The following is a 24,243-nucleotide window of genomic DNA, read 5'->3' on the forward strand; positions in this document are numbered from 1 at the left end:
CTGGAATATACTAACTCATCTCTGTGGACTGGGGAGAAAGAATTCAACTCACTAATCCCTGTGTGTTGCCGAAGGCAACTCAGAGGGGCAGGAGTTGGGGAGTGGAAATCCTCCCCTTCTTGTTTCAACCCATAAAATGTGGAGCATAGGAAGGAGCCAAGCAAGGTATGTTAATCCTCCACAAAAGTTCAAGCTGGGTGCCTGAATGTGTGTCAGAGTAAGCAAGATGAGAGGAAAAGTGAGATGCTGTATGTTTGGGGAAAGGAACCTGAATGTTCTAGTTCCAAGTGAGACAAAGTTCAAGTGTTAAGGGGAAGAACAGATTGGGAATGTCTTACAAGTAAAGTCAAGGGTTAGTTGATGTGGTTATGAAAAAAGCATGGTTGAGAGCTGAAGACAGTGTGCTGAAAAGGTTTGAAGAGCATGAGAGAGGAGAGGATGACAAAGAGGAGATAAGTGTCAAGAGTGGAGAGGACAAGGAGAAGGGGTAGACCAAACTGGTGATGGAAAGATGGGGATCAAAAGATTAGGAGTGACTGGGGCCTGAATAAGCAGGAGGGTAAAATGTGTGCACAAGATAAGAGTGAACTGGAGTGATGTGGTATAGAGGGGAAGAAGTGCTGTCAATGACCTGAGTTAGGACATGTGAGGTAGCCGGGGTAAACAACAGAAAGGTCTGCTGAGCCTGGATGTGAACAGGGGGCTGTGGTTTTGGAACATTATACTTGACAGCTAGAGAATAGATGTGAGCAAATTAAGCTTTTTCTTTACCTGTTCCAGGCACTACTTCAGTAGCACAAGAAATGGCAAATTAGTATGAAAAAAAAACTTACCTGGCAAAAGAGTTGTGAACATTGCGAATGGTGTCTGAATTTGAAAGTGCTAAGCCTTTCATATGGGCATCAAAGGTCTGTGTAAACTCTTTGAACTCAGTGAGCGTAGGTCCAAGCTGTAGATCTACATGCTTTGTATTGAGCAATATAGAAAGGATTGCTTGTGTGGCACAAGCATTGTTTATCATCTGAAAAGAAAGGATTCAAATAAATTTTCATGCATATTCTAATTATCATGAAAACTAGTTAAACCTTAAAAGCATCTTTTCCATAATTCTGTTCACTGGAAAGGTCCATGCAGAACCTCATCATAGCACAAGAGTAAATGAATGTCGCTACATTTATCCACAAAGATTCCTCTGATATACATATGCATTCTCACTCTGCCCCTCCAATGTATCTTTAGTCTTTCTCTTTTCCTAACCACATTCACATTAATGCACTAATTGAAGCCTACATTTCTGCTTATGTCAGTCAAAAAATTTTCCATCTAAACTATAACTTTAAAACATCAACAAATCCTTATTGAATGCTGTATTTTCCTCATTCCTCATCTAACCCTTTAACTGTGTTGGGACATTTATAGTTGGATACTGTGAGGTGTGCTAAGCTACATTTGTGCATCTAAGCCTTCATGCCCTCATTTGAATTCCCAGCTGATGCATAATTCCACATCTTACTGTGTCCGCAAATAATAATGTCCAAATAATGTTCAAAGACAATACATGACCAATGAATTCTGTGGGTACAAGCATAAGAGGCTCTCTGGGTGAATCATCATACATATGGCTATTGAAACTAGTGTTTCTAATGATTTGGGCACCAGCAACCCGCCACAATTTGCCTCAGGCAATCTTGAAAGAAGGATGTTCTTTCTTTACTCTTCCCAGCTGCCACTTAATTTTGGGAAACTCACTTTTGGGCACGGTATTTCATTCCCCTGTGCTACAAGATGGTTTATTCTTGCCTTTCTATGGAGGGGAAAGTCCAAATTCTCACTTGGAAGCAAGAAAATGCAAGTAAACTTTAGATTTCTATCAGCAGTGGCTGCTCAGAATGCACAATCAGGCAGCTGCTTCCTGCATCACCTCATCAGTGCTGTAGCTCAAGACCATAAGGAACCGCAACACAGACTAAGAATACTACATGAACCTTGCCTCTTCCATGTCTAGATATTTGCAGATGGTAATCAAGGCCAAGGGAGAGATGAAAAATTTCTAAAATGTTGTAAGTATGTGCCTCAGAAAATATATGAGAGGGAAGAAAAGGTTTTCTGTAGACACTATATCTATAGATGTAATAGCAACCTAACGATAGCTGGAGAATATACAGTAACTCCTCAACTTAACGGACTCCTATGTGATGGATTTGGGATTTTAAAAGACAAATAATATAACTACATTAATAATAATAATAAAAAAAATGATATTTTTTCATACATATTTGTCATTTCCCACATTAGCAAGGTAGTGTTAAGAACAGAGGACTGAGCTTTGGAGGGAATATCCTCTGTTCCTTCTTTTGGAAAAAAAAAATGGGAGGGAAGGATTTACAGCCACCCGCTCCCTTCCCTTTTAGTCGCCTTCTACAACACGCAGGGAGGAAGTGGGAAGTATCCTTTCTCCCCTATCCCCAGGAATAAATCAATATTATTACTACTACTACTACTACTACTAATATTTTTATTTTGCTTTGTCGCTGTCTCCCGCGTTTGCGAGGTAGCGCAAAGAAACAGACGAAAGAAATGGCCCAACCCACCCCCATACACATGTATATACATACACGTCCACACATGCAAATATACATACCCATAAATCTCAATGTACACACATATATACACACACAGACACATACATATATATACACATGCACACAATTCACACAGTCTGCCTTTATTCATTCCCACTGCCACCTCGCCATACATGGAATGACATCCCCCTCCCCCCTCATGTGTGTGAGGTAGCGCTAGGAAAAGACAACAAAGGCCCCATTCGTTCACACTCAGTCTCTAGCTGTCATGCAATAATGCCCGAAACCACAGCCCCCTTTCTACATCCAGGCCCAACAGAACTTTCCATGGTTTACCCCAGACGCTTCACATGCCCTGATTCAATCCATTGACAGCACGTCGACCCCGGTATACCACATCGATCCAATTCACTCTATTCCTTGCCCGCCTTTCACCCTCCTGCATGTTCAGGCCCCGATCACTCAAAATCTTTTTCACTCCATCTTTCCACCTCCAATTTGGTCTCCCACTTCTCCTCGTTCCCTCCACCTCCGACACATATATCCTCTAGGTCAATCTTTCCTCACTCATTCTCTCCATGTGCTCAAACCATTTCAAAACACCCTCTTCTGCTCTTTCAACCATGCTCTTTTTATTTCCACACATCTCTCTTACCCTTACATTACTTACTCGATCAAACCACCTCACACCACATATTGTCCTCAAACATCTCATTTCCAGCACATCCACCCTCCTGCACACAACTCTATCCATAGCCCACGCCTTGCAACCATACAACATTGTTGGAACCACTATTCCTTCAAACATACCCATTTTTGCTTTCCGAGATAATGTTCTCGACTTCTACACATTCTTCAAGGCTCCCAGGATTTTCGCCCCCTCCCCCACCCTGTGATTCACTTCCGCTTCCATGGTTCCATCCGCTGCCAGATCCACTCCCAGATATCTAAAACACTTTACTTCCTCCAGTTTTTCTCCATTCAAACTTACCTCCCAATTGACTTGACCCTCAACCCTACTGTACCTAATAACCTTGCTCTTATTCACATTTACTCTTAACTTTCTTCTTTCACACACTTTACCAAACTCAGTCACCAACTTCTGCAGTTTCTCACATGAATCAGCCACCAGCGCTGTATCATCAGCGAACAACAACTGACTCACTTCCCAAGCTCTCTCATCCCCAACAGACTGCATACTTGCACCTCTTTCCAAAACTCTTGCATTCACCTCCCTAACAACCCCATCCATAAACAAATTAAACAACCATGGAGACATCACACACCCCTGCCGCAAACCTACATTCACTGAGAACCAATCACTTTCCTCTCTTCCTACACGTACACATGCCTTACATCCTCGATAAAAACTTTTCACTGCCTCTAAAAACTTGCCTCCCACACCATATATTCTTAATACCTTCCACAGAGCATCTCTATCAACTCTATCATATGCCTTCTCCAGATCCATTATTTAAATGCTACATACAAATCCATTTGCTTTTCTAAGTATTTCTCACATACATTCTTCAAAGCAAACACCTGATCCACACATCCTCTACCACTTCTGAAACCACACTGCTCTTCCCCAATCTGATGCTCTGTACATACTTTCACCCTCTCAATCAATACCCTCCCATATAATTTACCAGGAATACTCAACAAACTTATACCTCTGTAATTTGAGCACTCACTCTTATCCCCTTTGCCTTTGTACAATGGCACTATGCACGCATTCCGCCAATTCTAAGGCACCTCACCATGAATCATACATACATTAAATAACCTTACCAACCAGTCAACTATACAGTCACCCCCTTTTTCAATAAATTCCACTACAATACCATACAGAGGCATAAGTTTAAGTATTCCTGGGAAATTATATGGGAGGGCATTGATTGAGGGGGTGAAGGCATGAATATAGCAACGAATTGGGGAAGAGCAGTGTGGTTTCAGAAGTGGTAGAGGATGTGTGGATCAGGTGTTTGTGTTGAAGAATGTGTATGAGTAATACTTAGAAAAACAGATGGATTTATATGTAGCATTTATGGATCAGGATTTTTTTTATTTTTATTTTCCAAAAGAAGGAACAGAGAAGGGGGCCAGGTGAGGATATTCCCTCAGAGGCCCAGTCCTCTGTTCTTAACGCTACCTTGCTAATGCAGGAAATGGCGAATAGTTTGAAAGAAAGAAAGATTTATGGATCAGGAGAAGGCATATGATAGGGTTGATAGAGATGCTTTGTGAAAGGTCTTAAGAGAATATGGTGTGGGAGGTAAGCTGCTAGAAGCATTGAAAAGTTTTTACCAAGAATGTAAGGCATGAGTAAGAGTAGGAAGAGAGGAGAGTGACTGGTTCCCAGTAAAGGTCAGTTTGCAGCAGGGGTGTGTGATGTCCCCATGGTTGTTTAATTTGTTTGTGGATGGAGTAGTTAGGGAGATAAGTGCAAGAGTTTTGGAGAGAGGGGCGAGTATGCAGTATGTTGTGGATGAGAAAGGCCTGGGAAGTGAGTCAGTTGTTCCCCAATGATACAGTTCTGATGGCTAATTTGTAGGAGAAACTGCATAAGTTGGTGACTGAGCTTGGAAAAGCATGTGAAAGGAGAAAGTTGAGAGGAAATGTGAATAAGAGCAAGGCTATTAGGTTCAGTAGGGTTGAGGGAAAAGTTAACTGGGATGCAAGTTTGAATGGAGAAAAATTGGAGGGGTAAAGAGTTTTAAATATCTGGGAGTGGACTTAGCAGCGAAAGGAACCATGGAAGCGGAAATAAGTCACATGGTGGGGGAGGGGGCAAAGGTTTTGGGAGCGATGAAGAATGTGTGGAAAGAGAGAATGATATCTTGGAGAGCAAAAATGGGTATGTTTGAAGGAATAATAGTTCCAACAATATTATATGGTTGAGAGGCATGGACTATGGATAGGGATGTACTGAGGAAGGTGGATGAATTGGAAATGAAATGTTTGAGGATAATAAGTCTCATTAGGTGGTTTGATTGAGTAAGTAATGAAAGGGTAAGAGAGATGTGTGGAAATAAAAGGTGTGGTTGAGAAAGCAGAAAAGCATGTGTTGGAATGGTTTGGTCATATAGAGAGAATGAGTGTGGAAATATTGACAAAGAGGATATATGTGTCAGAGGTGGAGGGAACAAATAACTATGTTTTTCTAAGTATTTCTCACAAACATTCTTCAAAACAAACACCTGATCCACACATCCTCTAAAACGTCTGAAAACACACTGCTCTTCCCCAATCTGATGCTCTATACATGCCTTCACCCTCTCAATCAAGACCCTTCCATATATAATATATAAAAAACATGTAAATCATACAGAGCACTTCTGTTGAGGTAGGACTTGTGGGAGTGCAGAAAAGTGCTAAGGGAGTGAACCCCAAACTGAAGTGCGTAAAAATGTGGGTGTATTAACAGAGTTGGGTGATTACTAGTGCTTTTGTACCTGGCCATTAGAAGTTCAAGGTAGAGATGCAAGTGTTTTGGGATAAGCTGTGCATGTGTGTCAGCAGTTTTGATGTGAGAGACTGGGTGTTAGTGATACGGGATTTGAATGCAAAAGTAGGTAGTGTGGTAACTGAGAGTACAATTGTGGGGCATGAGGTATTCAGTGATGTGAAAAAACTTGGTGAACAGTCTGTGGAGTTGTATGCTGAAAAAGGATTGGTTATTGGGAATACCTTGTTTAAATTGAGGGAAATGCCTATATATTCAAGGGTACGTAGGAATGATGGTAAGCAGGCACTACTGTAGTATATAATAACTGATGGGTAAGGTGTGCAAAAGACTCTTGGATGTGAATGTGCTGAGTCAGTTAGCTGGCGGAATGTCTGATCATTACTTGATGGATGCGAGGATGAAGATCTGTGCAAGCTTTCGGAAATGATGAAATGATAAGATGAGAAGGGTGTAGCAAAAGTTAGTGAGCTTGGAAAACAGGCCTGTGTGAAGTGACACTAGAAGAGATTTTTTTATAATGACTTACAAGGCATGGGCAAAATATCTTAACTGAAAGACTGAGAGAAAAAGAAAAAGACAGTACATATCAATCTGGGCTATACAGGTGTTTGTTGATCAGATTCTTAAAGGAAACATGCTTATTTGAAGAAGGAAAGACAAAAAAAAAAAGAAAAAAAAGAGAGAATTCCACAACTTAGCTGTTTGAGGGAAGGAGGCATCATAATAGTATACTTTGAGATACAAGGTATCACATGACAGACACATAACATTCACTTGCCACACCATAATCATCAACAAAGATGCCATAAACATACTTCATACCCTCAGAACTCCTACAAATAGCAGATCTGGAGAAAAAATCACTGGTATTCCTCTACATACAAATCATTCACTACAAACAAAGCTCTCTCAATAATCGATGGCAGCACAGTGACAACAAATGTTCAACACCTACACTAGATCCTTTGAATTCAAACCAATTACCATCCCCTAAACAGAAACAAAAAACTTATTCATACTTCACACATCAGCAACCTACTCTTACAGATCACCCATCCCCCCAAAAATATGAAACAAATAAAACAAATACTCACTGAAATGCCCTCCCAACCCTGTTCTATACACTGCACTACACTTCCCTTAAATACACCAGCTACTCTTTCTTCTCTGTTCTGGACACAAGCCACCTTTCTAGCACGACAAAAACCAATTCAACATATAAGACCTCAAATGCCCAAAATGCAACTACCACACATAACACTTACTTCTTAAATGTCATGAGGTCACTCCACAAGACACATACAGATTACCACACTTCTCAACCTCTGGCCCTGCCCCGTGGATGTAACAAGCTTCCTAAGTGCATTGGGAGCTCCCTTATGGGGGATCCTGAAGCAGGAAGGTTACTAAGGCACAGTGAAAAAAAGCACAGTGAAAAAAAAAGGATAAATAGGGAGGAGCAGAAAATGAAAATAAAAGATGATTAAAAAAAGTCAATTAGTGCCTGTCCCCTCTGGGAACTCTCATCAAGGGGTGGCCACAGCAAAAAGTCTCCACTTATCCCTGTCCTTGCATGCCTCCCTCGCATACAACATTCCATGCATTCTTCCTCTTGTTTCTCTCCCTCCAGTATTCCTCCACCCTATTTTCAATTTTGCCCTAGGTGGTCTTCCACTAACACCAACCCCTTTAATTGTACTATCATACACTCTCCTTGTAAACTCCCAGTCTTGCATTCTTTCCACATGCCCAAACAACCTCAAAGTATGAAGTTTCACCCATTCTACCACTCCACAATTAGTTCCCTTTGCATTCCTTCCCATAGCACATCTCTCACACACTCTCATTTTTTCTTCATTTCATAGAGGCACACTACATGCTCTTCTCAAATACCTCATTTCCACAGCCTGGATTCTTGACCTCTGTGCTTCATTCCACATCCATGTTTTCACAGCATAGGTCGGGGTTGGGAGGAATATGCTGTCCCTCAATCCTCTCTTCACTTCCATACTTACACCTCTACACTTCATTATTCTATTAAGGGACCCAATGACTCTTCTACCCTATACTGCTCTCTCCCTTGTTTCTCCTTCCATATCATGACACTTACCCAAGACAGCTCCCAGATAATTAAAAATTCCCTCACTTCCAGTCTCCCCACCCCATATCCACAGCACAATTTAGTACACTTTCTCCTTTCACTCTATAAGGTTTTACAAAATCTATACTTTCACTCCATTTCCTTTCAAACACCATTACTTTACTTTTACTTGCATTTACCTTCAAACTCCTCTGCTTACACACATCATAAACAAACTTACAAGCTTCAGCAACTCCTCTTCACTCTCTGCAAACAACATGGTATCATCTGCAAATAGGCTTGCCACTAGCCACCTTATCTCACTGGTACATTCCATCTCTGATTCCCTTTTCCCTAGTTTTGCTTTCATCTCTCATATCACTCCATCCATATATATTTCATAAAGCCATGGTGACATCACACAATCCTGCCACACCTGCACGTATCCCAAAACTTTGTTCAGCTCTCCATCCACTCTTACACATGTATTTGCTCCTCTATAGAAGGCTTTTCACCATCCCACAGTTTACCCCTACATCATATATCCTTAATACATCCCACAAAGCATTCCAATCAACTCTGTCATATGCTTTCTCCAGATCCATATAAGCTGCATACAACTGCTTGTCTTTTACTAAATACTTTTCCACAGTCATCTTTACTACAAAAATCTAATCCACACATCCCTACCTTTCCTAAAACCCCCTTGCTCTTCACTTATTCTGCATTCAGTCACTTCCATCACTGTCAATCTTAATAATTTTCTATCACTTTCCTTAAACTTAAACGACTATTCTTATACATTCTACATCATGCATTCCCACTTTGCTTTAATTAAGGAACAATAATACTCTTCATCAATCCTCAGAACAACCTTCTTTTCATCAAATTTAACTATAATACATTCACCTTATCCACTTCCTTGTCCTCCCTACTTCCATTCAAGCCAAATGCATCTCCAAAGAGTGCCTTTCCTACTTGCACTTTTATCCACCATGCATTGCCCATTTTACACTCGCCAATAGGTCGGTTTTAAAGGGTAGTATTGTGGATGAAGAAGTAAAGTATTAGTGAAAGCAAGAGACATGTTGGGACATCTGTTTAGGGAAAAACAAGATAATCGCGTTCAGAAAAATAATACAAAGAAGCAGCGATCAGATAAGGCTGCAAGAGTGAAAAAAACGCAAATGATTCGGGTCAGTAAACACCTTAAAATTTAGGAGAACTCAAATGTACTCTTTCTGGAAGGAGGTTAAGTGCGTCAAATCAAGGGAGCAAATTGTCACTTTCAGTGAAGGGCTAAATGGGGAGGTGATAACAAGTAGCCATGCATGATTTGACAAGATGCCAAGTTTTTTTTACCAATTTTGTTACATGTCTATCTGACAATGGCAGATAACGCTGTTATTGTCTAGTGAGTTGCAGAAGTTGAGAGGCTTAGTGTAAAATTTGATTTTAAACAATGAACAGTATAACAAATGCTTTCGAAGATAAAGCCGTCAAGAGCAGTTTGGATTAGTACATTGCCAAGAATTGATTACCAAAGTGGTGACGTATTCACTGAACTTTGGTATTCTTCACAATGTCTACTTATATCCTAGCCTGACGATATGGAATGCTCACTATGCACATCGTTACAAGTGCAAACGGGATAAGAGTGAGTGACTCAGTTACAAGGTATATGGCTTTTGGTATTCCTGTAAATTCTAGGGAGGGAATTGCAAGAGGTTTACAGGAGAAGCTCAATTTGGAAAGCAGACTATAGTCAGTGTTGTAAAGTAAATTTGTCGTGTTTGACTTGCAAAGATTGTTAGTTCCACCTAAAGCGAATGGATTATGTCATGAGAAATGGTGGAAGGAGGCCATATGAAAGTTATAAGACTGCTCAGTGTGGAAGTATTAACGAATATTGGTTGGGTACGGCCATTAGAAGCAGTGACAAGTTATTTACGATGTCAAGCTTGTGACTGTAGTTAAATCAGAAGAGAAACGTGTTAAGTTAACAGTATGTTGCAGGAATAGAAGTGTGTTCCATGTGGTATTAGTTACTAATGATGGTTGTAAGAGTAACATGAGAGAAATCCTGAAAGAGGGAAGTTTAAAAAAGTCTGGGATGATGACAGTTGGAATGATGATAGCAGTTTATGCATCGATGAAATATACAACTGGTGAGCTGATTCATGTGAAACTGCAAACTGAAATGATCTAAAATGTTTAAAGTGTGTGAGAAGAAAGTTTGAAAAATGTATAGAGCAATATTAGGTACAGTAGGGTGAGGGTCAAGTCAATTGGGAGGTGAGTTTGAATGGAGAAAAACTGGAGGAAGTGAAGTGTTTTAGATATCTGGGAGTGGATCTGTCAGCGGATGGAACCATGGAAGCGGAAGTGGATCATAGGGTGGGGGAGGGGGCGAAAATTTTGGGAGCCTTGAAAAATGTGTGGAAGTCGAGAACATTATCTCGGAAAGCAAAAATGGGTATGTTTGAGGGAATAGTGGTTCCAACAATGTTGTATGGTTGCGAGGCGTGGGCTATGGATAGAGATGTGCGCAGGAGGATGGATGTGCTGGAAATGAGATGTTTGAGGACAATGTGTGGTGTGAGGTGGTTTGATCGAGTAAGTAACGTAAGGGTAAGAGAGATGTGTGGAAATAAAAAAGAGCGTGGTTGAGAGAGCAGAAGAGGGTGTTTTGAAATGGTTTGGGCACATGGAGAGAATGAGTGAGGAGAGATTGACCAAGAGGATATATGTGTCGGAGGTGGAGGGAACGAGGAGAAGAGGGAGACCAAATTGGAGGTGGAAAGATGGAGTGAAAAAGATTTTGTGTGATCGGGGCCTGAACATGCAGGAGGGTGAAAGGAGGGCAAGAAATAGAGTGAATTGGAGTCATGTGGTATACAGGGGTTGACGTGCTGTCAGTGGATTGAAGCAAGGCATGTGAAGCGTCTGGGGTAAACCATGGAAAGCTGTGTAGGTATGTATATTTGCGTGTGTGGACGTGTGTATGTATATGTGTATGGGGGGGGGGGTTGGGCCATTTCTTTCGTCTGTTTCCTTGCGCTACCTCGCAAACGCGGGAGACAGCGACAAAGTATAAAAAAAAAAAAAAAAAAAAAAAAAAAATTTCACTACCTTGTATCCAACAACTGATTCTACAACCTTTCCTAGTATTTCTCTAAACATTTTAAACACATCATTCACATATGACTGCATTCCTACATTCACTGCACTTCCACTTAGGCTTTCAGTTACCTTCCTTTCATTCTCCTCCCTGTAGTTTTCCCGATTCACTTTCTCGTTTACCAACATCTTTACCTCACCAATCTTCATTACACCATATATCCACTTCCCCATGATCCTCGTCCCTACAAGAACCACAAAATGGTCAGTCTCCAAAGAATCCTCTCTCAACTATAGCATCTAGCACATCCTTTCTCAATCTTTCAACTGCTGCCAAATAGTCAAAGTCTTTTGTTCTCTTTCATCATTCCTCATCCATATATGTCTGTGGATCATCTTGTGCTGAAAAAAGGTGTACACAAGGAATAAACCCCTCTCAGAACAAATATTCACAAGATAGCTTCCATTTTCATTTACTCTAGGCACTCCCCATCTACCAACTATCTCACCAATCCCATTACAAACCACCTTCAACCAATACGACCTCATGTCTCTCATTCTCAAAACCATTTACAGTCATTCACAATTCTCCAGAAAAGCTTAATTTCATCCTTACTTCATACAGTCTTCATATTCACAAGTGCATATACACATACCCATGCATATTTCACAATCCCAATTTTTCCTTTCACCCACACTTTTCTTGATCCATTCCATCCTACTCTATAGCTCTATAACACCCTCCCATACTTTTAGTGATTGCAGAATTGCACACCCTTCTTTTCCTCTTCCTGATAATTTTCACTCATACCCGTCCATAACACACCTTCCATGCCCTCCCATAACTTGCATTCACCATTTCCATTTGCACTCTACATACACTGCCCAAGAATATGGGCTTCCCCAATCCCTAGCACATCCACACTAAAACTTTTACATCTCTCCACAATGTCCCTCCTTATATTCTCCCCAATCATCCCATTCATATAAAGTATCATCACCCTCAATCACTCGTTCCTTTTAACCCTTGGCATAACTGGTAGACTTCACTACCACTCCTTGGCCTTTTGTGCCTCATCCTTGACAGGTTGCTGGCAGAGGGCAATTCCAACGCAGTGTTTCCAGAGGCAAAGGCTCAAAAATTTCAAACTAAACATAACTACACCACAGGTGTTTGTCAAAATCTAAAACTATTGCCCTGATGTAACTGGGCAAAGCTTCCCCCTTTAGTTCCACCCCTAAGGGGTGTACTGACGAGGTCACCATGAGAAAGTGGGGTAAGACTTGCCTACTCCAGTAAAACTTAAGTACCCCTCGAGATGCTGAAACAATACCTTTCCCAATTCTGAGCTTTTTACTTTCCACAGCAGCAGTGCCTCCTACCTCATTAGTTACGATACTGCCACTGCTCTTACTGCACTTTGTAAGTTATATATCATTAGAGTACACCGGTTAAAAGTTAAGCAGTCATAGCTGACCAGGTGAATTACAAAAAGTGTGTACCATGAGGTGGATTAAGCTTACCATCAATGCAATCTATAATAAAATCAACCACTGCATGTAGAGAAAATTACTACAGCAATTTTCAAAACAAAGTCAATGAATCAACTGTACAGTATAATGTACAATAATACAGCAGTCTAATAATCAAACTCCAGTGAATTATATCAACTATTCACCTTTATTTCTTTACATGGCTAAACATGAATACCAAATAAATCTAAAATGTTTAGAACCTGAATTGTTGTGACTACTCACCTGCTTTGCAAAGAATATCTTATCTAATCGGTTATCCTGCACAATTGTTCCAGAAGGCTGCTCCTCTTGTTGCCACTTGAACAAAAAGATGAGACCATGCACAGGCCTGAGGGACAAGAAAAATCTTAAATTTTCATGTAACAACACACACTATGTTTAATCAGTTGCACCTAAATCACACTTTAGTGGAAATAATCTTAAAAAAAAATATGTGTAATGTCCTATCTAGTGTATTCAAAGTCTATTAAATTATATCTGAGATTCCTCTCTTTCAGTATATCTCATTCAAACACTTTTTCATCCATTTTGCTATGGGTTACCTTATATAACAATTTTCACCCACCTCAAATACATTTGGTGTTTGTTAATTTTCTCATGTCGCTTATTCTAACACAGCCAATGACCTGGGAGGCATATTACCAATACTACGCACCTGGGTATCAGGAGAGTTAGTGACAGCACTTTAGTGGATGTCAAGTTGCACTCCTCTGACCCAAGTAGCTATACATTCTTTCTGCCTCACTAACATGTGGACTACTGGCATTCTGTCAACAAACATACAATCTCTCCTTATCATTGTAACACCTGACAAAATTTAACTCACGCAGCTCATTCTTCGTAACTCTAGATTTTCCTGTAGTGAGCACCATGCGCTTGCCCTGATCCTCATATCCCCTACCTTTCTTAAAATTCCCTAGCTCCTAACTTATTCTGCATTCAGTCACTTCCATCAATCTATCAATCAACACTTGTACCTACACTTTTCCTGGTCTACTTCACAGATATATTCCCCTATAATTGGTACATAAATAATTTGCACCTTTTCATTTGAATAAAGGAACAATAATACCTTTCATTCAGGTCTCAGGCACAAACTTCTGTTCCCATGCTAATTACATATAAAATACATCCACTATATCACAATTTCTCCTCCATGCTTCAAAATTTCAACCATAATCCCATTGACCTCAGGTGTGTTTTCTAACTTCAACCTCATTATCAACCTTTTTAACTCCCTTCTTGCTACAGGCCTCTGCACTTGTATCGTTTCCTTCCATACTCTTTTGATCTTACTTTCATTCCCTCCTTCTGATTCAGCAACTCCCCTTCCTTACTTCTCACATTAACATATCCAGTCTCCCATCCACTTCTTTCCTTTTTGACCTTATTATAGAAAAATTTCTTATTTTCCCTCAACTTTTTGCTTAATTTTCTTCCAAAATCTTCATCTACTTTTCCTTTGATTTTCTCTATCGACTTCTTAGCATTTCACTTACACATCTTATACTCTTCCCTCCACCTTTACTAAACTTCCATTGGTACATCTCTTTAGAGAAATCTACCATATGCCCTTTTCTTCTCTTCTACAGCATTTCTAAACTCATCCATCCACCATTCATTTTCCTTTTCACTCTTGTCTCACATCCTTGTATTCAATTACAAATTCTACAACCTTGAACAGTATTTTTCAAAACATTTAAAACACCTCAACATCAAATGACTGCATCCCATTGCCAACATTTTTAACCTTTCATTATTCCTTACACCATATCTCCGCTTCTCCCTGATCCTCATCCCCACAAGAACTGCAAAATGGTCAGAATATCCAAAGAATCCTCTCACAAATCCATCACACAACACAATTTTTCTCAATGTTTCACCCAAGGCCACATAGTCAATTGAACTCTTTTGTTCTCTTCTATCATTTCTCATCCATGTATTCCTGTGGATTATCTTGAGCTGAAAAAAGTGTTTGCAAGGGAAAACCACCATTCAAGAGAAATCCACAAGATAACTTATTATAAATAAATTGAATAAATTGTTATAAATAACCACATGGGAAGAAATGCATAATGAACATAGAGGTAGAGGAAATTCCAAATTCAGAGTGACCTCCCTACATGTCACAGGGAGTTATGTCTCTATGTCAACTGACTCACTTCCCAAGCCCTCTCATCCACAACAGATGGCATACTTGCCCCTCTCTCCAAAACTCTTGCATTCACCTCCCTAACAACCTCATCCATAAACAAATTAAACAACCATGGAGACATCACGCACCCTGCCACAAACCGACATTCACTGAGAACCAATCACTTTCCTCTCTTCCTACTCATACACATGCCTTACATCCTCGATAAAAACTTTTCACTGCTTCTAGCAACTTGCCTTCCACGCCATATACTCTTAATACCTTCCATAGAGCATCTCTATCAACTCTATCATATGCCTTCTCCAGATCCATAAATGCTACATACAAATCCATTTGCTTTTCTAAGTATTTCTCACATACATTCTTCAAAGCAAACATCTGATCCACACATCCTCTACCACTTCTGAAACCACACTGCTCTTCCCCAATCTGATGCTCTGTACATGCCTTCACCCTCTCAATCAATACCCTCCCAAATAATTTCCCAAGAATACTTAACAAATTTATACCTCTGTAATTTGAGCACTCACCTTTATCCCATTTGCCTTTGTACAATGGCACTATGCATACATTCCACCAATCCTCAGGCACTTCACCACGAGCCATACATAGATTAAACATCCTCACCAACCAGTCAACAACAGTCACCCCCTTTGTAATAAATTTCACTGTAACACCATCCAAACCCTGCCACCTTACTGGCTTTCATCTTCCGCAAAGCTACCACTAACTCTTTTATGTTTACCAAATCATTCTCCCTAACCCTCACACTTTGCACACCACCTCGACCAAAGCACCCCATATCTGCCACTCTATCATCAAACACATTCAACAAACCTTCAAAATACTCACTCCATCTTCTCACATCACTACTACTTGTTATTACCTCCCCATTAGCCCCCTTCACTGATGTTCCCTTTTGTTCTCTTGTCTTTCGCACTTTATTTATCTTCTTCCAAAACATCTTTTTATTCTCCCTAAAATCTAATGATACTCTCTCATCCCAACTCTCATTTGCCCTCATTTTCACCTCTTACATCTTTCTCTTGACCTCCTGCCTCTTTCTTTTATACATCTCACAGTCATTTGCACTATTTCCCTGCAAAAATAGACCAAATGCCTGTCTCTTCTCTTTCACTAATAATCTTATTTCTTCATCACACCACTCACTACCCTTTCTAATCTGCCAATCTCCCACCTTTCTCATGCCACAAGCATCTTTTGCACATGCCATCACTGCTTCCCAAAATACATCCCATTCCTTCCCCACTCCCCTTACGCCCTTTGTTCTCACCTTTTTCCATTCTACGCTCAGTCTCTCCTAATACTTCCTCACAAAAGTCTCTTTCCCAAGCTCACTTATTTTCACCACTCTCTTCAACCCAACATTCTCTCTTCTTTTCTGAAAATCACTACAATTCTTCACCTTTGCCTCCACAAGATAATGATCGGACATCCCTCCAGTTGCACCTCTCAGCTCATTAACATCCAAAAGTCTCTCTTTTGTGTGCCTATCAATTAACACGTAATCCAACAACACTCTCTGGCCATCTTCCTACTAACATACGTATACTTATGTATATCTCTCTTTTTAAACCAGGTATTCCCAATCACCAGTCCTTTTTCACCACACAAATCTACAAGTTCTTCACCATTTCCATTTACAACACTAAACACCAAATGTACACCAATTATTCCCTCAACTGCCACATTACTCACCTTTGCATTCAAATAACCATCACTATAACCCAGTCTCATGCATCAAAACTACTAACACACTCACTCAGCTGGTTCCAAAACACTTGCCTCTCATGATCTTTCTTCTCATGCCCAGGTGCATAGGCACCAATAATCACCCATCTCTCTCCATCCACTTTCAGTTTTACCCACATCATTCTAGAGTTTACTTTCTTATACTCTATCACATACTCCTGTTTCTGGAGTAGTGCTATTCCTTCCTTTGCTCTTGTCCTCTAACCAACCCATGACTTTACTTCCAAAACATTCCCAAACCACTCTTCCCCTTTACCCTTGAGCTTCGTTTCACTCAGAGCCAAAACATCAAGGTTCCTTTCCTCAAACATTCTACATTTCTCTCTTTTTTTCTAATCTTGGTTACATCCACACACATTTAGACATCCCAATCTGAGCCTTCGAGGAGGATGAGCACTCCCTGCGTGACTCCTTCCGTTTCCCTTTTAGAAAGTAAAAATTCAAGGAAAGGAGGATTTCTAGCCCCACACTCCTATCCCATTTACTCGCCTTCTATGACAAGCTGGGAATGCATGGGAAGTATTCTTTCTCCCCTATCCCCAGGGAAATATATATCATCATTATTATACTTTGTCGCTGTCCCCCGCAATAGCGAGGTAGCGCAAGAAAACAGAGAGGAAAAATTATTTGGTAAAAAGAGAAGAGGTAGTAAAAGCATTGCGGAAGATGAAAACTGGCAAGGCAGCGGGTTTGGATGGTATTGCAGTGGACTTTATTAAAAAAGGGGGTAACTGTATTGTTCACTGGTTGGTAAGGTTATTTAATGTATGTATGATTCATGGTGAGGTGCCGGAGGATTGGCGGCATGCTTGCACAGTGCCATTGTACAAAGGCAAAGGGGATAAGAGTGAGTGCTCAAGTTACAGAGGTATAAGTTTGTTCAGTATTCCTGGTAAATTATATGGGAGGGTGAAGGCATGTACAGAGCATCAGATTGGGGAAGAGCAGTGTGGTTTCAGAAGTGGTAGAGGATATGTGGATCAGGTGTTTGCTTTGAAGAATGTATGTGAGAAATACTTAGAAAAGCGAATGGATTTGTATGTAGCATTTATGGATCTGGAGAAGGCATATGATAGAGTTGATAGAGATGCTCTATGGAAGGTATTAAGAATATATGGGGTGGGAGGCAAGTTGTTAGAAGCAGTGAAAAGTTTTTATCAAGGATGTAAGGCATGTGTACGTGTAGGAAGAGAGGAAAGTGATTGGTTCTCAGTGAATGTAGGTTTGCAGCAGGGGTGTGTGATGTCTTCATGGTTGTTTAATTTGTTTATGGATGGGGTTGTTAGGGAGGTGAATGCAAGAGTTTTGGAAAGAGGGGCAAGTATGCAGTCTGTTGTGGATAAGAGAGCTTGGGAAGTGAGTCAGTTGTTGTTCGCTGATGATACAGCGCTGGTGGCTGATTCATGTGAGAAACTGCAGAAGCTGGTGACTGAGTTTGATAAAGTGTGTGAAAGAACAAAGTTGAGAGTAAATGTGAATAAGAGCAAGGTTATTAGGTACAGTAGGGTTGAGGGTCAAGTCAATTGGGAGGTAAGTTTGAATGGAGAAAAACCAGAGGAAGTGAAGTATTTTTGATATCTGGGAGTGGATTTGGCAGCGGATGGAACCATGGAAGAGGAAGTGAATCATAGGGTGGGGGAGGGGGCGAAAATTCTGGGAGCCTTGAAGAATGTGTGGAAGTCGAGAACATTATCTCGGAAAGCAAAAATGGGTATGTTTGAAGGAATAGTGGTTCCAACAATGTTGTATGGTTGCGAGGTGTGGGCTATGGATAGAGTTGTGCGCAGGAGGGTGGATGTGCTGGAAATGAGATGATTGAGGACAATATGTGGTGTACGGTGGTTTGATCGAGTAAGTAATAATAGGGTAAGAGAGATGTGTGGTAAAAAAAAGAGTGTGGTTGAGAGAGCAGAAGAGGGAATTTTGAAATGGTTTGGTCACATGGAGAGAATGAGTGAGGAAAGATTGACCAAGAGGATATATGTGTCAGAGGTGGAGGGAACAAGAAGTGGGAGACCATATTGGAGGTGGAAAGAAGGAGTGAAAAAGATTTTGAGTGATTGGGGCCTGAACATGCAGGAGGGTGAAAGGCGTGCAAGGAATAGAGTGAATTGGAATGATGTGGTATACCAGGGTTGACATGCTGTCAATGGATTGAATCAGGGCATGTGAAGCGTCTGGGGTAAACCATGGAAAGTTCTGTGGGGCATGGATGTGGAAAGGGAGCTGTGGTTTCAGTGCATTATTACATGACAGCTAGAGACTGAGTGTGAACAAATGGGGCCTTTGTTGTCTTTCCTCGCGCTACCTCACACACATGAGGGGGGAGGGGGTTGTTATTCCATGTGTGGCGAGGTGGCGATGGGAATGAATAAAGGCAGACAGTATGAATTATGTACATGTGCATATATGTATATGTCTGTGTGTATATATATGTATACATTGAGATGTATAGGTATGTATATTTCCGTGCGTGGACATGTATGTATATATATGTGTATGTGGGTGGGTTGGGCCATTCGTTCATTTGTTTCCTTGCGCTACCTCGCTAACACGGGAGACAGCGACAAAGCAAAATAAATAAATAAATAAATAAATAGATAAATAAATAAATAATATATGTATTTTTTTTTTGCTTTGTCGCTGTCTCCCGCGTTTGCGAGGTAGCGCAAGGAAACAGACGAAAGAAATGGCCAAACCCACCCCCATACACAATGTATATACATACACGTCCACACACGCAAATATACATACCTATACATCTCAATGTACACATATATATACAAACACAAGACACATACATATATACACATGCACACAATTCACACTGTCTGCCCCCATTCACTCCCATTGCCACCTCGCACACTTGGAATACCTTCCCCCTCCCCCCTCATGTGTGCGAGGTAGCACTAGGAAAAGACAACAAAGGCCCCATTCGTTCACACTCAGTCTCTAGCTGTCATGCAATAATGCCCGAAACCACAGCTCCCTTTCCACATCCAGGCCCCACACAACTTTCCATGGTTTACCCCAGACGCTTCACATGCCCTGATTTAATCCACTGACAGCACATCAACCCCGGTATACCACATCGATCCAATTCATTCTATTCCTTGCCCTCCTTTCACCCTCCTGCATGTTCAGGCCCCAATCACTCAAAATCTTTTTCACTCCATCTTTCCACCTCCAATTTGGTCTCCCTCTTCTCCTCGTTCCCTCCACCTCCGACACATATATTCTCTTGGTCAATCTTTCCTCACTCATTCTCTCCATGTGCCCAAACCATTTCAAAACACCCTCTTCTGCTCTCTCAACCACGCTCTTTTTATTTCCACACATCTCTCTTACCCTTACATTACTTACTCGATCAAACCACCTCACACCACACATTGTCCTCAAACATCTCATTTCCAGCACATCCACCCTCCTGCGCACAACTCTATCCATAGCCTACGCCTCGCAACCATACAACATTGTTGGAACCACTATTCCTTCAAACATACCCATTTTTGCTTTCCGAGATAATGTTCTCGGCTTCCACACATTCTTCAAGGCTCCCAGGATTTTCGCCCCCTCCCCCACCCTATGATTCACTTCCGCTTCCATGGTTCCATCCGCTGCCAGATCCACTCCCAGATATCTAAAACACTTTACTTCCTCTGGTTTTTCTCCATTCAAACTTACCTCCCAATTGACTTGACCCTCAACCCTACTGTACCTAATAACCTTGCTCTTATTCACATTTACTCTTATCTTTCTTCTTTCACGCACTTTACCAAACTCAGTTACCAGCTTCTGTAGTTTCTCACATGAATCAGCCACCAGCGCTGTATCATCAGCGAACAACAACTGACTCACTTCCCAAGCTCTCTCATCCACAACAGACTGCATACTTGCCCCTCTTTCCAAAACTCTTGCATTCACCTCCCTAACAACCCCATCCATAAACAAATTAAACAACCATGAAGACATCACACACCCCTGCCGCAAACCTACATTCACTGAGAACCAATCACTTTCCTCTCTTCCTACACGTACACATGCCTTACATCCTCGATAAAAACTTTTCACTGCTTCTAACAACTTGCCTCCCACACCATATATTCTTAGTACCTTCCACAGAGCATCTCTATCAACTCTATCATATGCCTTCTCCAGATCCATAAATGCTACATACAAATCTATTTGCTTTTCTAAGTATTTCTCACATACATTCTTCAAAGCAAACACCTGATCTACACATCCTCTACCACTTCTGAAACCACACTGCTCTTCCCCAATCTGATGCTCTGTACATGCCTTCACCCTCTCAATCAATACCCTCCCATACAATTTACCAGGAATACTCAACAAACTTATACCTCTGTAATTTGAGCACTCACTCTTATCCCCTTTGCCTTTGTACAATGGCACTATGCAAGCATTCCGCCAATCCTCAGGCACCTCACCATGAGTCACACATACATTAAATAACCTTACCAACCAGTCAACAATACAGTCACTCCCTTTTTTAATAAATTCCACTGCAATACCATCCAAACCTGCTGCCTTGCTGGTTTTAATCCTCCGTAAAGCTTTTACTACCTCTTCTCTGTTTACCAAACCATTCTCACTTTGCACACCACCTCGACCAAAACACCCTATATAACTGCCACTCTAACATCAAACACATTCAACAAACCTTCAAAATACTCACTCCATCTCCTTCTCACATCACCACTACTTGTTATCACCTCCCCATTAGCCCCCTTCACTGATGTTCCCATTTGTTCCCTTGTCTTACGCACTTTATTTACATCCTTCCAAAACAACTTTTTATTCTCCCTAAAATTTAATGATACTCTCACCCCAACTCTCATTTGCCCTCTTTTCCGCCGCTTGCACCTTTCTCTTGACCTCCTGCCTCTTTCTTTTATACATCTCCCACTCATATGAATAAATATTATATTTATTTATTATACTTTGTCACTGTCCCCCACATTAGTGAGGTAGCGCAAGGACAAAGGAAAATAAATAAATAAATAAATATATATATATATATATATATATATATATATGGCAAGGAAATTGCCCATCGCTGAACAACACTTCCACTGGACCTCTATCATCACCTCGTTAAGATCATCGTGTGTCAAGACATCATATAAAGCGCCTCTTCGCAAATGGAACTACCTTGGCCCACCAGTGATGCTACTACGTTTGTGAATCGGGAACCATTGCAACACAAACCTCGCCAGGTGGTAGAGTTTCCCGCAGTGTATCGAGACAGACTTCCCCAGAACTTTTTTTAAAGGGGAAGTAAATGTTTATAGTTGTGTTACTGGAGTGATAGTTTTCATACATGTTGTTTTGACAAGAAAATAGTGAAATTGGAGAAAAATGTAGCTTAGACATTGAAGCTTATTGATACAGTGGTTAAATTGATGAGAACTGCTATTGACGTTTGTGTAAATAAATTATACATTTCCTTTTTCCATAGCCAGAGGTTGAACCATTATGTGACATTCATTTTTTTCATTCATTTCAAGCTAGAAGTTTCAGTTTTCTAAATTGTTTCTTACATTTTTCATATGTATATATATGTATGTGTGTGTGTGTGTATATGTGCGTATGTATGTGTATGTGTGTGTATATGTATATGTATATATATATGTATATTATCCCTGGGGATAGGGGTGAAAGAATACTTCCCACGTATTCCTCGCGTGTCGTAGAAAGCGACTAGAGGGGACAGGAGCGGGGGGCCAGAAATCCTCCCCTCCTTGTATTAACTTTCTAAAATGGGAAACAGAAGGAGTCACGCGGGGAGTGCTCATCCTCCTCGAAGGCTCAGAGTGGGGTGCCTAAATGTGTGTGGATGTAACCAAGATGTGAAAAAAGGAGAGATAGGTAGTATGTTTGAGGAAAGGAACCTGGATGTTTTGGCTCTGAGTGAAATGAAGCTCAAGGGTAAAGGGGAAGAGTGGTTTGGGAATGTCTGGGGAGTAAAGTCAGGGGTTAGTGAGAGGACAAGAGCAAGGGAAGGAGTAGCAATACTCCTGAAACAGGAGTTGTGGGAGTATGTGATTGAATGTAAGAAAGTAAATTCTCGATTAATATGGGTAAAACTGAAAGTTGATGGAGAGAGGTGGGTGATTATTGGTGCATATGCACCTGGGCATGAGAAGAAAGATCATGAGAGGCAAGTGTTTTGGGAGCAGCTGAATGAGTGTGTTAGTGGTTTTGATGCACGAGACCGGGTTATAGTGATGGGTGATTTGAATGCAAAGGTGAGTAATGTGGCAGTTGAGGGAATAATTGGTATACATGGGGTGTTCAGTGTTGTAAATGGAAATGGTGAAGAGCTTGTAGATTTATGTGCTGAAAAAGGACTGATGATTGGGAATACCTGGTTTAAAAAGCGAGATATACATAAGTATACTTATGTAAGTAGGAGAGATAGCCAGAGAGCGTTATTGGATTACGTGTTAATTGACAGGCATGCGAAAGAGAGACTTTTGGATGTTAATGTGCTGAGAGGTGCAACTGGAGGGATGTCTGATCATTATCTTGTGGAGGCTAAGGTGAAGATTTGTATGGGTTTTCAGAAAAGAAGAGTGAATGTTGGGGTGAAGAGGGTGGTGAGAGTAAGTGAGCTTGGGAAGGAGACCTGTGCGAGGAAGTACCAGGAGAGACTGAGTACAGAATGGAAAAAGGTGAGAACAATGGAAATAAGGGGAGTGGGGGAGGAATGGGATGTATTTAGGGAATCAGTGATGGATTGCGCAAAAGATGCTTGTGGCATGAGAAGAGTGGGAGGTGGGTTGATTAGAAAGGGTAGTGAGTGGTGGGATGAAGAAGTAAGAGTATTAGTGAAAGAGAAGAGAGAGGCATTTGGACGATTTTTGCAGGGAAAAAATGCAATTGAGTGGGAGATGTATAAAAGAAAGAGACAGGAGGTCAAGAGAAAGGTGCAAGAGGTGAAAAAAAGGGCAAATGAGAGTTGGGGTGAGAATCATTAAATTTTAGGGAGAATAAAAAGATGTTCTGGAAGGAGGTAAATAAAGTGCGTAAGACAAGGGAGCAAATGGGAACTTCAGTGAAGGGCGCAAATGGGGAGGTGATAACAAGTAGTGGTGATGTGAGAAGGAGATGGAGTGAGTATTTTGAAGGTTTGTTGAATGTGTTTGATGATAGAGTGGCAGATATAGGGTGTTTTGGTCGAGGTGGTGTGCAAAGTGAGAGGGTTAGGGAAAATGATTTGGTAAACAGAGAAGAGGTAGTGAAAGCTTTGCGGAGGATGAAAGCCGGCAAGGCAGCAGGTTTGGATGGTATTGCAGTGGAATTTATTAAAAAAGGGGGTGACTGTATTGTTGACTGGTTGGTAAGGTTATTTAATGTATGTATGACTCATGGTGAGGTGCCTGAGGATTGGCGGAATGCTTGCATAGTGCCATTGTACAAAGGCAAAGGGGATAAGAGTGAGTGCTCAAATTACAGAGGTATAAGTTTGTTGAGTATTCCTGGTAAATTATATGGGAGGGTATTG

The 24,243-nt window shown here is 40.9% G+C and overlaps 1 protein-coding gene across 1 annotated transcript in view; it reads right to left on the minus strand.

The window, feature by feature from the left end:
• The window catches only part of Uch-L5 (ubiquitin carboxy-terminal hydrolase L5), an 81,673-nt gene that overhangs the window by 45,764 nt on the left and 11,666 nt on the right, over positions 1 to 24,243 (minus strand). Inside the window, exons 3-4 of the mRNA XM_071674804.1 lie at positions 13,010 to 13,115; positions 834 to 1,021 (exon numbers count right to left, since the gene is read on the minus strand). Of these exons, the coding sequence (XP_071530905.1) occupies positions 834 to 1,021; positions 13,010 to 13,115 (294 nt within the window). The remainder of the gene's footprint in view (positions 1 to 833; positions 1,022 to 13,009; positions 13,116 to 24,243) is intronic.

Source organism: Panulirus ornatus, chromosome 20 (genome assembly GCF_036320965.1).
Source record: "Panulirus ornatus isolate Po-2019 chromosome 20, ASM3632096v1, whole genome shotgun sequence".
Lineage (NCBI taxonomy): Eukaryota > Metazoa > Arthropoda > Malacostraca > Decapoda > Palinuridae > Panulirus > Panulirus ornatus.